This window comes from Mus caroli, unplaced genomic scaffold, assembly GCF_978045245.1.
Source record: "Mus caroli unplaced genomic scaffold, Mus_caroli_1 scaffold_4, whole genome shotgun sequence".
NCBI lineage: Eukaryota > Metazoa > Chordata > Mammalia > Rodentia > Muridae > Mus > Mus caroli.
In genome coordinates, this window is record NW_028227259.1 from 145,036,954 (window position 1) to 145,053,138 (window position 16,185).

Below are 16,185 nucleotides of genomic sequence, written 5' to 3' on the forward strand. Positions count from 1 at the left end.
CGGGAGATGGCTGGTTACATTGTATCCACAGTCAGGAAGCAGAGAGAGATGGATGCCGGGGCTCAGCTCACTTTCTCTTTTTCATTCAGTACAGAACCCCAGTGGGGGTGGGGTGTGGCCCATGTGTAAGGTGGGTTATCCCACCTCCAATAACCTAATCAATATAATCATGAGCATGGCCAGAGGGTACCTAGTTTGCATTATTGCTCACGTGTGTCTTCTAGATAATTCTAGGTCCTGTCAAACGGACCTCATCAGTATTAGGCTTATCGCTAGGGCTGATTGCCCCGCGTCTCATGAGGATGCCTAACTGGCATCAGTGACAGCCCTGAGCTCTCCTTGTCTTCCCCAGGCTGGGCTAGAGCAGCGCCTGGCCCATGCTAAGCAGAAGGCCTCACAGATGGAAAAGCTGCTACCCAGACAGGTGACCAGTGAGGAGCAGCGGGAGGTCCTGCAGCTGCTGTGCAGGGCTCACGAGCTGGAAGTGGAGAACACGGAGCTTCAGGCTGACAACCTATGCCGCAAGAACTTGCTGTGCCAGAAGGACTTCGTGATCCAGCGCTATCACCAGCACCGGCTGCTGTGTGAACAGGTCATCCAGGGGCAGCGGCAGCTGATGCAGGGTGAGGCCAGCATCAGTGTAGGGTCAAGTGATTCTGCAGTCTAGGAAGAGAAACCACAGGGCGAGGGCTGGGGAGACGGCTCAGACAGCAAAGTGTTTATTATACAAGTGTGGGGACCCAAGTTCTAGCCCCAGAACTCATTAAAAAGCTGAATGTGGTGGCACATGCTTGTAGTCCCATTGATGGCCAGGTGGGAAGTGGGGACAGGTGGATCCATGGAGCTACTTGGCCATCTAGCTTAGCTTACACGGCAAAAATCTCAGGCTAATGGGAGCCCCTGTCTTATTTTATGATTTATGTATTTATTTTATGTATATGAATACATTGTAGCTGTACAGATGGTTGTGAGCCATCATGTGGTTGCTGGGAATTGAACTCAGGACCTCTGCTCACTCTGGTCCTACTCACTCTGGCCGAAGGACTTATCTATTGTTCTATGTAAGTAACTGTTGCTGTCTTCAGACGCACCACAAGAGGGTGTCAGATCCCATTACAGATGGCTGTGAGCCATCATGTGGTTGCTAGGAATTGAACTCAGGACCTCCGGAAGAGCAGACAGCGCTCTTAACTGCTGGGCCATCTCTCCAGCCCCAGGAGCTGGAGCCCTTGTTTTAAACAAAAGGTAGATGGTGCCTGAGGAATGATGCCTGAGGCTGTCCTCTGATTGCTAAGCACATGTAGGCACGAGTGCCGCGGGCACACACACACACACACACACACACACACACACACACACACACGAGACAGAAGGCCTTGGGGGCCACAGCTCACTGTTAGAGAGCATACTTAGTGAACATAAAGCCCAGAATTCAGTTCCTAGCACAATAGAGAGACCAAAACTTGGTCTGAAAACAGGACAGTCCCTAAGTCCCCAAGCACAAACACTAGCCTGCCATCAACAAGCTTATTGTGGCTGGCACCCTGCACCCATTCAATCCCTTCCTCCCCTCCCATCCCCCCACCTCCCCAACCCTCCATCTCTTCTTTAATCTTCCCTTCCTTCTTCCCAGGATGCATTGTTTAGCTCAGGCTGTCTTCAAACTCTCCTACTTTAGTCTCCTTAGGGTCCAGTCCTGGACTTTTTGTTTGTTTCTTTAGGTTGTTTTGAGACAGAGTCTCACCATGTAGACCAGGCTGACCTGGGACTCATGTAAACCAGGCTGGCATTTTGTTTGTCTGTTTGTTTTAAATATTTATTTATTTTTATGTGTGTGAGTCTACTGTCACTGTCTTCAGACACACCAGAAGAGGGCATCAGATCCCATTACAGACAGTTGTGAGCCACCATGTGGTTTCTGGGAATTGAACTCAGGACCTCTGGAAGAGCAGTCAGTGCTCTTAGCCACTGAGCCATCTCTCCAGGCCCAGGCTGGCTTTAAAGACACAGAGAACTGCCTGTGTCTTTTCTCCTGAATGCTGGCATTAAAGGTTTGCACCATCTTGCACAGCCCTGTCTTCAGTTCTTAAACATATTTTATTTATTTTGCACGTGTGCATATATGTGTGTGTATGTGTTTGTATGTGTGCATATGTGTATATGGTGCAGGTGTGGAGGTGAGAGGTCTACACTCAGGTGCCTTCTTGTACCACAGACTGCCTTGTTTTTGAGACAGGATCTCACACTGAACCTGGAGCTCACTAAGTAGGTGAGGCCAGCTGGCCAGCAAGCTCCAGGGACCCTCCTGTCTCTGTCTGTCCCTTGCTGGATTTAAAGCCACCGCTGCCATGTTCTTCTCTTTTATGTGGGTCCTAGGGACCCAACTGAGGTCCTCAGGCTTGGGCAGCAAGCACTTTACCCACACAACCATCTTTCCAGCCTTTTCTTTCTCTCTGAGACTGGATCTCATTATGTAACTTAGTCTGTCCTGACACACCATCCTCCAGCCTCAGATCCCTCTCAAGAGCAGGGGAGCCCAGTCACCTTCCTGACTGTGGTTTCACCTGTGTGGGATGGCTCCTGGGAACACAACATACACTACATGACCTTCGCTGGTGACTTCCTTCACTTAGCATAACACGTTTTAGACTCACTCATGACACAGCAGACACCACAATGTCAATGTCATCTGTTTTGTAGCTGAGTTATATTCCATCCCATGGGCAGCCTGTGTCTATAAGCTCATCTGCTGGTGGTGTTGCCACCTGGGAATGGTATGAATAACACTTTGGAAAACATTCCTGCTTAATTTTCTTTTCCTCCCCTCCCCTCCCCTCCCCTCCCCTCCCCTCCCCTCCCCTCCCCTCCCCTCCCCTCCCCTCCCCTCCCCTCCCCTCCCCTCCCCTCCCTCCCTCCCTCCCTCGCTTCCTCCCTCCCTCTCTCTCTCTCTCTCTTTCTCTTTCTTTCTTTCTTTCTTTCTTTCTTTCTTTCTTTCTTTCTTTCTTTCTTTCTTTCTTTCTTTCTTCCTTTTGGTTTCTCTGTGTTGTCCTAGCTATTCTGGAACTTGCTCTGTAGACCAGGCTGGCCTCAAACTCAGAGATCTGTCTTCCTCTGCCTCCTGAGTCCTGGGACTAAAGCTATGCACCACCACCACTTGGCTATATTCAGTTCTGTGCACTACACTGTTTTTTTTTTTTTTCAGTTCTTTTGGGCATACATTCCAGAAGTTGGTCTTTTACTTTTAGCTAAAATTGTATTTATACTTTAGAATCATTTTCTGCCTTCTCTCCCTCCCTTCCCTTCCTCTCCTGTTTTGGTGATGCTGGAGGCAGAAACCAGGGCATCACCAGTGCCAGGCAAGCGCTCTCCATGGCCAGCCCAATACTATTCTGTTAGAACTGAAAGTGGCATGTCAGCACAGCAGAAAAACATTTTTAAACTTCAGCTGAGGTGTGGCTTGCTCAGCGGTAGAGTGTTGGCTTATCATGTTCGACATTCTGACTTACTAAGTGTCATGGTGTATGCCTTTAATCCCAGTAGTCAGGAGGCAGAGGCCCATGGATCAAGGCCACCCTGATCTACATAGTAAGTTCTGAGCCAGCTGAGGCTTCTCAGAGAGACTCTACCCACCCATTCCCTAAAAGACCCTGAACTCCCATCTTTAATATCACACACACACAAATATTACAGTAAATTAAAATAGGGCTTGGGAGTTCCAGGACAGCCAGGGCTACACAGAGAAACCCTGTCTCAAAAAAAAAAACAAATACATATATACATAAATTCACATGTACACATATATACCGTAGGGCTGGGGATGCAACCCAGTTGGTACAGTGTTTGACTAGCGTTCATCAGACTCTGGATCCATTCCCAGCACTGCATAAACCAAGTACGGTGGCTCACATCCATAATCCCAGCACTTGGCGGGTATACGTAGGAAGGTCAGAGGTTCAAGGTTATCCTCAGCTACATAGTAAGTTCGAGACTAGCCTGAACAACATGAGACCCTGACTTAAAATATAAGTTTAAATGGGTGGAAATTTAAAAGACAGTTTACTAGAGAAACAAAGAAAGGTCTGCCTAGGAAGTCTCTGCCCTTTAGACATTTCAGACCGGGAGTTGCCCTTTTGGCACATTGTAGTGGTTTTCATGTGCCTGCGGTGGTGTGTTCTAGCGAATTCTGATGGCTGCTCTCTTTGCTTCCGCAGACAATGGCATCTCAGCCCCGGAGCCTCTGGAACAGCAGTACCGACTCTACTCCCGGGAGCTGGGCGAGGGCACGTTGGACCGACTGCTGCTGCAGCTCTCAGTGATGTCCAGCTCGCTCCAAGTGAGTCTCACTTCCCCCACCTCTGGCTAATGCCATGGTCAACGACATCCCAGCATGCTCTGCTCTAGGCCAGCCTGTGTTGAGCTGTGCCGGGCACCGAGGGAATGGAGAAGGAAACCAAGACATCCTCGAATCCGGTACACTGGTCAGTTGCACGTGGAGTGCGTGATAAGCCTCAGGCTGCACAGACAGACTGGGTCCAGGACCAAGGGATGAGCTGGGGAGATGGCTCAGCTGGTAAAGCGCTCACTGTGTCACTGTAAGGACCCAGTTCCTGGACGCACTGACAAAAGCTGAGCGAGGCAGGATGTATCTGTCTGTCATCCCAGGCAGGATGTGTCTGTCTGTCATTCCAGGCAGGATGTGTCTGTCTGTCATCCCAGTGCTGGAAAGGCAGAAATAGGTGAGTCCCTAGGGCTTAGTGAGCAGCCATCCTTGCTGAATCGATGAGTTCCAGGTTCAGTGAGAGACCCTGTCTCAACACAAAACAAAGCACTCAAAGTCTACTTCTGATCTCTACATAGGCTGTTCTCCCACATGTGCATGTATACGGAACAAAATTCATAGTGCACACATGTACACACACACACACACACACACACACACACACACTAATACTCTAACTAGGGGAGTCTGGCAAGTCTAAAGACCATAGCCTGTCCAGTGAGCAGGGTCCACTGGGGTTCTGAGCGGGTGTGGGTGCTGCTCCCTTAGGTGAGGCCACCACTGCTCCCTCTCCTGTCATGACTCTGGTCCTTGGATATTCCTGAAGAGTCAGAGGTGGGTTAAAGCTGGTGAAGGGAATCCTGAGCATCAGCAGCTCTCTGGGATGCATCCTCCAGGAACTTAGAGAAATACTTGAATTTCCGTCCCCTCCTCTAGGGTCTTTGTGGGTCCTGTTGGGAGGAATGATTTCAAGTTTCATTTTGTTTTTTTAAGTAAAATATTTTTGGAAAGGGCATTGTAATAGGGTCTTGTTACATAGCCCAGGCTGCTGTGAGCCGTGATGCCTGGGTCTGATGTTTTACAGTAGTTTTGAACTCATACCATATCAGAGTTTCCAATGACCCCTACCTCAGTCTATGACTCCTCCATTGCCAACATCCCTCTCCAGAGAGGGTCTGTTTGCTGCAGTCAGTGAGCCTGTATTAGCCCATTGTGTCCCCTTGGGACACAGTTTCACTTCACCTTGATTCCTAATTCTGTGGGTTTGCATCAACAGAGAAGACAAGAATTCACTGTTGTAGAACCACACTAGGCAGCATACCTGCCCGAAGCATCCCAGTGCTCTGCTGGTTTTCCTTGTTGTTTTTGTTGCTTTGCGATGCTGGAAATAAAACCCAGGGCCTTGTGAATGCTAGATAAGCACCCTACGACTGGGCCATGTTCCCAGCCCCTCACTGGGGGATTCTAGGCAGGGGCTCTACCACTGAGCCACACCCCCAGCCCCTCCCTGGGGGATTCTAGGCAGGTGCACTACCACTGAGCCACGCCCCCAGCCCCTCCCTGGGGGATTCTAGGCAGGAGCTCTACCACTGAGCCACGCCCCCAGCCCCTCACTGGGGGATTCCAGGCAGGGGCTCTACCACTGAGCCACGCCCCTAGCCCCTCCCTGGGGGATTCTAGGCAGGGGCTCTACCACTGAGCCACGCCCCCAGCCCCTCACTGGGGGATTCCAGGCAGGGGCTCTACCACTGAGCCACGGCCCCAGCTCCTCACTGGGGGATTCTAGGCAGGAACTTTGTCATGGACCTAATGCCCAGTAGTTTTTGTTGTTGATATTGTTGTTGTTTAGATTGTATGTATGTATGTATGTATGTATGTATGTATGCCCCTGGCACCGAAGGTACAGGGGATTGTGACCTTCCAGACATAGCTGTTGTGAACCAGACTTGGTCCTCTGTAAGAGCAACCAACCTACCAGCCATCTCTCCAGCTTTAACCCTCCTGGCCCACATATCTGGGGTTTTTTGTTTGTTTTTTTGAGATAGAGTTTCTTTGTATAGCCCAGGCTGGCCTCGAACTCAGAAATCCACCTGTCTCTGCCTCCCAAGTGCTGGGATTAAAGGCGTGCGCCACCACCGCCCAGCTCACATATCTGATTTTTGTACCCATGTCTTTTTCCAGTTTGCAGTCTGGAATGAAATCTGTGTTTCTTTAGTCATCACATCTCCTCAATCTTTTCCATCTGGAAGGGTCTGTAACTTCTCTATCTCCCGGCCTGACCCTTGAGGGTGCTACTGGGCTACTCTGCAGAATGGCCCTTACTTGGGGCTAGCCTGGCATGTCCCCATGATGAGTTGTCAGGGTTACACATGATGGGCAGAGAGAACACCAAGCCAACCTTGACGTTTGGTTTACCGTGGTGCTTGATGCTCTCTCTCTCTAAGTTTGTGTGTGTGTGTGTGTGTGTATGCGCGTGCGTGCATACATGCATGCGTGTCTCAGGATGCCAAGGATGAAACTCAGAGCCTTGTGGGTGGCTCTACCATTAAGCCCTGCCCTCAGCCCTACTGTTCTTTTGAAAGAACCATCTTTGGCACATGGAGACCACACAAACATTTGGCTTCTGTGAAAAATCTTTGCTCAGCAAGCCCCAGCTGGGGCTCTGGTTCTCAGCAGGGTCCCCTCACACTCCTGGACATCTCTAGTGTCAGCTTCTTCGAGCAGATGCTCAGCTCACGGGAGCAGCCTCTGGAGTTCTCCCCAGTGTGGCTAAGTGGACCTGAGAGGAGACCGTTTGTTACACTCCTTAGAGTGAGCCTTTCCTCCACTCTCCGGTGACATCACATACTTTGACCTTTCTGGTGACAGGTGTGTTGTCAGCGTCTGGGGGTGTCAGTGTCACATCTAATGAATTACTCAAGGCTCACAGACAGGCTAAGCCGCCAGCTGCACCTACAGAGTTCTTCTTTCCTTTTTGGTTGTGGAATGCGAATACCAGAGGACAGCCTTATGGGCATGATTCTTCAGGTGCTGTCTACCATATACATAGTCACAGGCAGAGAGGGAGCGCTTCCTGGCACTCAGCTCACATGTCCCCTTTTCATAGTCCAGGGCCCAAACCCGAGAAACAGTGCTGCCTACTTTGAGGCTGGGTCTTCCCACATCGATGAATTGTAATCACGAAAACCCCACAGACATGCCCACAGGACCCCCTCATCTGGACAGTCCCTCATCGATACTCTCTGCCCAGATGATTCTAAATTGTGTCACAAATTGAATTGTGACAATTCAAAGCAACCACTACAGTAACTCTCTTCTGTATCTTCTTTTTTTGGGGGGGGGGGCAGGAGACGGGACCATGCATAAATTTTATCATTGTTTTTGAGACAGGGCAGTACTGAGGGGTGAACTCGGAGCCTTGAATACTCTTGGCAAGTATTCTACTACCCTTCTGACTATTCTTATTTTATGTACTTTGGTCTGTTTTGAGCCAGGGTGTCACTATGTTGCCCTGGCTCTCCTGAAACTCACCCTGTAAACCAGGCTGGCCTTGAACTTACAGAGATCTGCCTGCCTCTGGCTCCTGAGGGCTGGGAGTCAAGGTGTGTGTTACTAGGACTTCCATGCCACCAAACATCACAGCACTGGGAGGCCTTTTCCATCTTCTAGAACCTTTTCTTCTTCCCAAATCAGAACTTACTCTTACTGAACACCAGTTCCTCTTCCCTCCCCAGCCCCAGGACATTGTCATACAGTGGTGTGCAGCCTGAGGGTTCTAGAAACCACCGGTGAATGAGAAGAGGGCTTCCCCTGCTCCTTTGATGGAAACAGGTTAAGTAGCCCCAGCTGGGGCTCCCTGGCGCATGGCTTCTTCTGAGCCTCAGCAGAGAGAGTGCACCAGCTTTTCCATGGTCCCTCAGAGACCTTCTGCTTGGTGACAATCTCCAGTGCTGCCACACCCTGACTCTGTTCTTTCCCTTCCAGGATGGCCCCATTATGAACGTGTCACCCCCACCGACTGAGGAGAGCAGCGGAGAGCCTCTGGGTGACAGAAAAGATCTCCCGTGGGGTGCCACGTTTGAGCTGCCTCAGATGCTCCTAGAGAGAGACAGGTGGGCATGGCTCCTACGCTAGAGCCATGGGACAGGTCCCAGGCGGGGCTGACACACGTCTGTCCACCCGGGGGCTCGCCTCAGAGCCCAGATCTCTGCTCCAGGGCCCTGACTCAGTCTCCTCCTGAGCTTGTCTCAAATGAACGAGCTACTGAGGAGATAGCTCGCTCAGTGGGGAAAGTGCTCGCCTTGTGAGTGTAGTGGCCTGAGTTCAGTCCTTGAACCTGGATAAGATAAGTGGCAGGGCAGCATGTGCATATGATCGTCCTGCTGCTGAGGAGGTGGAGGTGGGCAGACGTCTTGGAGCTTGCTGGCCCAGACAGCCCCACCTGCTTGGCAAGTTCCGAGCTCCATTTCAAAAAGGCAGGGTGCACAGTATATGGAGGACAGTGGAGCTTGTCCTGAGCTTCACATGCCAGAGCACACACATGTTCCTCCGCCCCATGCATGTGCACAGACATGTGCACACATATATACATCATTAAAGATGAATAAACCTACCACAGGAGGTCCCTGCTGCATGGAACAGAGGTGAGGCTCAGGAGTGTGAAGAGCCTGAAGCTGGAGCTGGCCTTTTCACTTCCTGGGACTTTCTCTCCTGATCATGTCCAGTGCCATTTTCCCCTGTCCTCCTCCCCCTCCTCCCACTTTACTCCCTCCTCCCCTCCTCTCCCTCTTCCCCCTCTCTTCCTCCTTCCCCTCTCTCCCTCCTCTCCCTCTTCCCCTTCTCCCTCCTCCCCTGCTCCCCCTTCTCTCCCTCCTCCCCTCCTGTCTCTCCTCACCTTTTCTTCCTCCTCCTCCTCCTCCTCCCATCCTCTGTCTTCCCCCTCCCCTTCCTCTCCTTTCTCTCCCTCCTCTTCTGCCTCTCCCTCATCCTCTTCTTCTCCCTCCTCTTCCTGCCTCCTCTTTCCCCTCCCTTTCTGTTCTGTTCTTTTCCTGCAGCACTTTCCAACAGACACCAGGCTCTGTCTGTGGATTTTTAATAGTTCCCATCTGACTGATCTACGTGAGTGTCCTGTCGCTCAGGTCGCCATCTTCTCAGCCTGAACAACATGAACTGTCTCACAGTTGTGGACTGGAGGTTCAAGGTCAGCCTGCTGGAGCTGTGTGGGGGAGCTCGTGTGCCTGGCCACGAGATAGCTGCCTTCTTGCTGTGTCCATAAGTGCTGGGCAGGAAAGGGAGACAGATGGACTAGGGGGTCATCATCAATATCTTTATTTTTTTTCTCTTCTCTTCTCTTCTCTTCTCTTCTCTTCTCTTCTCTTCTCTTCTCTTCTCTTCTCTTCTCTTCTCTTCTCTTCTCTTCCCCTTTCCCTTCCCCTTCCCCTTCCTCTTTCTTTCTTCCTTCCTTTCTTTCTTTCTTTCTTTCTTTCTTTCTTTCTTTCTTTCTTTCTTTCTTTCTTTCTTTCTTTCTTTCTTTCTCTCTGAGACAGGGTTTCTCTGTGTATCCCCGGCTGTCCTAGAACTCACTCTGTAGACTATTCTGGCTTCAAACTCATGGAGATCCACCTGCCTCTGCCTCCTTAGTGCTGGGATTAAAGGCTTGTGCTACCTTGCCTGTTCTTCAACATCTTTTTTACATTTGTTTTTGTTTATTGACTTTTTTTTTTTTTTGAGACAGCTCTCATGTAGCCTAGGCTGGCCTTCAGCTCACGTGTGGCTGAGGATGACCTTGAACTTGGAAACCTTCTGCCTCCACCTCCCCAGTGCTAAGATCATAGGCATGCACCTTCATGTCCGGTTTATGCCGATGGAGCCCAGGGCTTCGTGCATGCTGGGCTAGCACTATACTAAGTGGGCTACATCCCCTGCCTTTCTTCCCTTGCACTAATTAGGGGCTCTAGTGCTACACTGGAGGACTCCTGACAAAGGCCATGCCACTGAGCCATGGCCCAGTCCCTCACTGGGGGATTCTAGGCAGGCCTTCCTGCCGAGGCCCAGTTTGAGGGTATAAGACGTCTTGTCCTCAAGATGGAGAAAACATGACTTCTGCCATTAAGAGGCAGAGAACGCTGGAAGCTGATAGTCAGCTTATATCCTCCTTTTTATTTAGTCCAGGCCCCCTGTAGAATGGTATCACTCAGATTTAGGAGGGATCTCCCTATTTCAGTTAACCCAATCTAGATAACCCATAACAGATATGCCTAGACATTCATTTACATGGTCATTCTGCATCCTATTATCTTGACCTCCACAACTGAACAACTTAGCTGCATATATATCCATCTTAATAGAGGGCAGAGCCCAGCACACTGGGACCCTGGTTACCCATAGCAGGTGACCAGCATGGGTGAGCCAGCTTGGCCCCATCCCCAACCACATAACACCTTGCCCAGAAATGCGTGGATCACAGTGCTCTGGGCTGAAACAGCAGCTGAGACTGGATCCTAGCTGGCCAAGCTATGTCAAAGGAGCCAGGCTTTAGAATGTCTCCCGTTTTATCCACAGTGATGGGAACAGGTCCTCAAAAAGCACTCCCTTGCGGAGGCTTGGAAAGCAAGACTCTCTTCTCCCTCCACCAGCCCTCCGCATCTTGCTGACACCCCCTATGCTTGAGGTTGGTATTCAGGGTGCTAGTGACACGGGAAGCCCCATCCCAGCTAGACTGCACGAGGAGGGACTGCTTCTGGGGTCCCATCATGGCTGAGGGTGGCCTCTGCTCTTCTTTCACAGAAGCCAAATGCCCCAGGCACCAAGAGCCTGATCTCTAGGCTGCAGCCCACGGCTGCCTTGGAGCTGAGGACCCAACAGCCACCAGGAGAGATGAGCCCTCTGCTGAGTGCCCAGGCCCTCAAGGAGATGGCCCTGGGTACCAAGAGCATCGCTCTCATAGCAGCCAGCCGGCGCTGCAAGGTGTACGACAGGGAGGGCGGCTGTCTGGACTCCAGGGACCCCAGCCCTGCAGACTGGAGGTGGCCCCATGCCAGCCCCAGCAGGGACCGCTCTCTAGACAGGAAGGCAGGGAGGAAGCGATCACCCTCGTTCACCTGGAGCCTGCAACAAGTACGTAGCTGTCTGTCTGTCTGCTGGGGTATGACTGGGACAGCAGCAGAAGGCAGGGAGGGCAGATGGCCACCCACATGCCACATGTGGTTGGGATCCCTGCAGTTGAGATAGAAGAAAAGTATATTCACCTCAAATCAATCCTTCACGGTGCCTGAGCCCGTTACATGACCCAGACCCACAGTGCCAACTTGTGTTTTGTGCAGTTCTGTGACCAATCATATCTCCCTTCCTTTTTCCTTTCTTCCTTTTGTGGTACTCATGATAGAACCCAGGGCCTTACATGAATTAGGCAAGAACCCTGCCTCTGAGCCACACCCCAGCCCCTCACTGAGGAATTCTGGGCAGGGGCTCTACCACTGAGCCATGCCCCCAGCCCCTCACTGGGGGATTCTAGGCAGGGGCTCTACCACTGAGCCACGCCCCCAGCCCCTCACTGGGGGATTCCAGGCAGGGGCTCTACCACTGAGCCACGCCCCCAGCCCCTCACTCGGGGATTCTAGGCAGGGGCTCTACCACTGAGCCACACCCCAGCCCCTCACTGGGGGATTCTAGGCAGGGGCTCTACCACTGAGCCACGCCCCCAGCCCCTTACTGGAGGATTCTAGGCAGGGGCTCTACCACTGAGCCACACTAGCCCCTCCCTGGGGGATTCTAAGCAGGGGCTCTACCACTGAGCCACACTAGCCCCTCACTGGGAGAGTCTAGGCAGGGGCTCTACCACTGAGCCACGCCCCCAGCCCCTCACTGGGGGATTCTAGGCAGGGGCTCTACCACTGAGCCACGCCCCCAGCTCCTCCCTGGGGGATTCTAGGCAGGGGCTCTACCACTGAGCCACGCCCCCAGCCTCTTACTGGGGGATTCTAGGCAGGGGCTCTACTACTAAGTCACGTCTCCAGTCAGTACTTACATTTTAACTTAAGGAAAGGGTCATTGGTTGGCTCCAGAGCAAGCACCCTAAGTAGCATGAGAGAGTGAATTCATTGTGTCTACCACTACCATCTGTTTCTGTGCTTCCAGTGTTTGGTATTAGCTAGTAACTGAGGGCCTGGCCAGCCTCTCTCCTGCCTCTGGTGGCCAAAGCCCCAACCTCTGCTGAACGCAGGGTATTTACTGGCTTGAGAGTAATATGAAGGCTGGACATTGTAATACCAGGCCTCTAATACCAGCATTTAGAAAGCTGTGGCTGGAGTATTGTGAGTTCAAGGCCATCCTGGACTACATATTGGGATACTGTACAACTGGACAACTTTTATGAAGGAAAGCATGTAGTTGGGCTGGCTTACAGTTCAGAGGGCCAGGCCATTTTCACCATGGTGGGAAACATGGCAGCATGCAGGCAGATATGATACTGCAGAAGCTACTGCGACCTCAACATCTTGATCTGCAGCCAGCAGAAGGAGACCGTGTGCCACACTAGGCCCAGCTGGAGCATAGGAGACCTCAAAGCCCTCCACCACAGTGACACACTTTCTCCAATAAGGCCACACCTACCCCAACAAGGCCATTCCCCATGAGCCAAGCATTCAAACACCCGAGTCTATGGGAGCCCCACCTGTTTAAGCCATTACACCCTCCATAAGGGAAAGGGGGGGGGGGTCAGACTCTTGAGTCATTTGCTCTTTTTCTCAGGCCTGTTCAGTGCTTCTGTTACTCTGGCACACAGTAGGTGTTTTTCTGTGTTGCAGACACTGGAGAAACATCAGCCGTCTGTGGACCATCCCTCCGAGAGCCAGCTGTCCCCGGCACTCCTCCAGCCACCGAAGCCGGCAGGGAAGGGCCTCTTCCCTGCTGTCTCTGTGGCCTCCAAGACGAAACCCAGCCTCAGTGCTCACACGGGTAATGGGTCAAAGAAAGAGGAATAATATTTCCTTCTTTCAGGCCAGGCAAACCAGAGGCTGGCGACAGTAACCACCTGCTGTCTGTGGGCTTTGGTTTGAGTTTTGGCTTTTGTTTTTCCTAGTTTGCTTAATTGATTGTTGGGTGGATGGACCAGTGGGCAGGAAAGTTAAGGTCCCTCTGACCAGCTCCTCATACCTGGATGCCGAGTTTACATCTGTCTAGATAGAAGCCAGTTGGGAAGGATTTGAACTGGCAGAATGTCTGCCTAGCATGTGTGGAGCCCTGGGTTCCATCCCCAGCACCACGGAGGTGTGTGGTGGTGCGTGCCTGTGATCCCAGCACTTGGGAAGTAGAGATGGATCAGAGGTTCAAGGTTATCCTCAGCTATATGGTGAATTTGAAGCTAGCCTGGGTTATGTGAGACCCTGGCTTAAATAAAACAGAAACTTTTTTTTTGGAGACAGGTATAACCTAGCTGTGAGATACTGTGTAACTTGCTTTGTAGACCAGGTTGGACTTGAACTCACAGAGACCCACTAGCCTCTGCCTCCTGAGTGCTGGGAATAAAGCATGCACTACCATGCCCAGCCCAAAACTCTTTTTCTTTTTCTTTTTCTTTTTCTTTTTTCTTTTTCTTTTTCTTTTTCTTTTTCTTTTTCTTTTTCTTTTTCTTTTTCTTTTTCTTTTTCTTTTTCTTTTTCTTTTTCTTTTTCTTTTTCTTTTTCTTTTTCTTTTTCTTTTTCTTTTTCTTTTTCTCTTTTTCTTTTTCTTTTTTTCTTTTTCTTTTTTTCCTTCTCCTTCTCTTTCTCCTCCTCCTTCTTCTCCTTCTTCTTCATTTGTTTTGATAAACATTTTGGTATGTAGCCTAGACTGTTCTTCCAATTGTCATCCTCCTGCCTCAGCTTTCTGAGGTCTGGGATCACAAGCACCATGGTTGTGTTTATAGAAATGGGTTCCTTCAATCACAATTAGTCTGTAAAGTTTCACATAACCATGGGCCACCGCAGCGCAGCCTAGCACTATAGTGTGCATCTGCTGCTCCAGTCATGGGGCAGAGACACAAAGCTTCTAGCCAAAGCCATGACCGAGAGACCTGAAAGTGACATCTAATATCAACCTCTGACCTCTGCACCCATGCAAACCCGCATGCGCGCACAGGACAAAGCACATTAGCACTGGGTAGTCCTTCAGGGATTAAACTCTAAGCCTGTGATCCCAGCACTCAGGAGGTTCACAGGCTAGGATTGGGAGTGGCAGGCTAGCCTGGGTTACATACTGAGACCCTGTCTCCCCAGCAAGCAATCACTGTATGCCTGTACTGCCAACTCTTAGAAGGCTGAGGTAGGAAGATTGAGAATTTGAAGCCAACCCAGACTACTTAGCAAAATACTTTCTCTAAATAGACCTCATCCTCCTCCCCCCTTTCTGGCCTCTTCATCACTCCCTGTTCCTCTCCCTCCCCTCCCCTCCCCTCCCCTCCCCTCCCCTCCCCTCCTCTCTCTCCTTCTCAGCCTCCTGTGGAGTCATAGGGAGGGAGGAGCCTCATCTCTTTCCCCAGCCTTGGTTTGATCTCTCAGCCTGGTAGCTAAATAACACCTCCCATTGTCTCCTTCAGATGAAAACATCCTCCAAGTGCCAGAGGTCAGCTTCACCTTCCCCAGCGCCGTGTGGCAGAGCAATGCAGCAGCCCCAAGCCGGCCTCCCCTCCTGCCCCGTGACATCCGAGGTCAGTGTCTGACCTCGTGTCCTCCTGTCCCCACTCCACTGTCATCTTGGACACCTGGTCCTCTCTGTGGGAGACTCAGTAGAGGGCCAGCAGCCTCCCACTCTCCAGGACTCTGCCGCTTGTGAACTATGAACTTAGCCCATTTGGGGACGGCAATGCTCTCGGAAGTCGGGGTACGGGATGACCTGGGCAGTGAGTGGACAGCCAGGACTTGACAGAGAGCCCCCTTTCTTTCTCACCCAGCTTGTTCTGGTTGGGAGGAGACATTGAGGAGCATTGACTTTCCAAGCTGTCCTTGTCCCAGCAGAGGCTCCCTGACACTCCTGATGGAACATTCCACTTCCCTCTCAAACATTTTAATGTCCCTTAACTTTGACTGAGATGTCTGGTCCAGAGTGGCTGGCTGGAAGCTGAGGGTCAAGGGTCAAGGTGGGCAGGTGAGGGCTGGGTAAGGCTGGGAGGGGGAAGGTCAGCAGGCTTCAAGGTTATAGGAGCTGTAGCTGGGGGTGGGATTCTGATAGAACCGGTACCCAGCTCAGTGGAGTCAGTGTGGGTGGGTAGGGGAGCAGGGGGCAGGGTCAGGATGAGGAGAATGGGGTCTTGGGGCTCTGTCCTGGGGAGGTGGCACCAGGGGACTAATGACAGGGATTAGGTGTCTGGTGGACAGGTGGGCACCTAGGTGAGTCCATTCCCTACCCTCTGCGTATGGATCGCCCAAATTCTTTTTTAAAACTGTCCTCACAGGGCTGGGCATGTACTTAGCTCAGTACCTGCTTGCTTTGCACCTGACACAGACCCTGAAATCCAATCAAAGAAACCCAGTGTAGTGTCCTGTGCATCACTGAATCCCAGCTATGAGGCCGGCCATGTTAGTGAGCGTGCTTGTGCTATCTTCATCTCACACAGAGAAACCAGAACTCCCCCAAACCCCTCCTGGGGACAGCAACCTCCCTCTGGCATCCTTAGGACGATCTTGTCACCTAATGAACCACCTGACCACCAAGTCATTGAAGTCAAGCATCCCTGGGCTGTCCAACTATCAGGATTTTGAGGGGTAGGGAGCAAGTGGGAGGTCCTTCCTGCTGTCTGACCTCAGTTCCTGATGCTGCATCTTACCTTCCCCCATGCTGCTGTTCTGGGGGAAAAGATTAAAGGGCTCTGGGGGGAAGGGGTCTTCCAGGTGCTGATTGGTCAGCTAAGCATGCTGAATGATAGCCTATTT

At 51.4% G+C, this 16,185-nt stretch overlaps 1 protein-coding gene across 1 annotated transcript in view; it reads left to right on the forward strand.

Annotated features, from left to right (window-relative positions):
• The window catches only part of LOC110294986 (kinesin-like protein KIF19), a 51,420-nt gene that overhangs the window by 33,655 nt on the left and 1,580 nt on the right, over positions 1–16,185 (forward strand). The window contains exons 13-19 of the mRNA XM_085836338.1: positions 353–623; positions 4,212–4,333; positions 8,264–8,391; positions 10,841–10,949; positions 11,066–11,395; positions 13,084–13,234; positions 14,853–14,963. Of these exons, the coding sequence (XP_085692464.1) occupies positions 353–623; positions 4,212–4,333; positions 8,264–8,391; positions 10,841–10,949; positions 11,066–11,395; positions 13,084–13,234; positions 14,853–14,963 (1,222 nt within the window). The remainder of the gene's footprint in view (positions 1–352; positions 624–4,211; positions 4,334–8,263; positions 8,392–10,840; positions 10,950–11,065; positions 11,396–13,083; positions 13,235–14,852; positions 14,964–16,185) is intronic.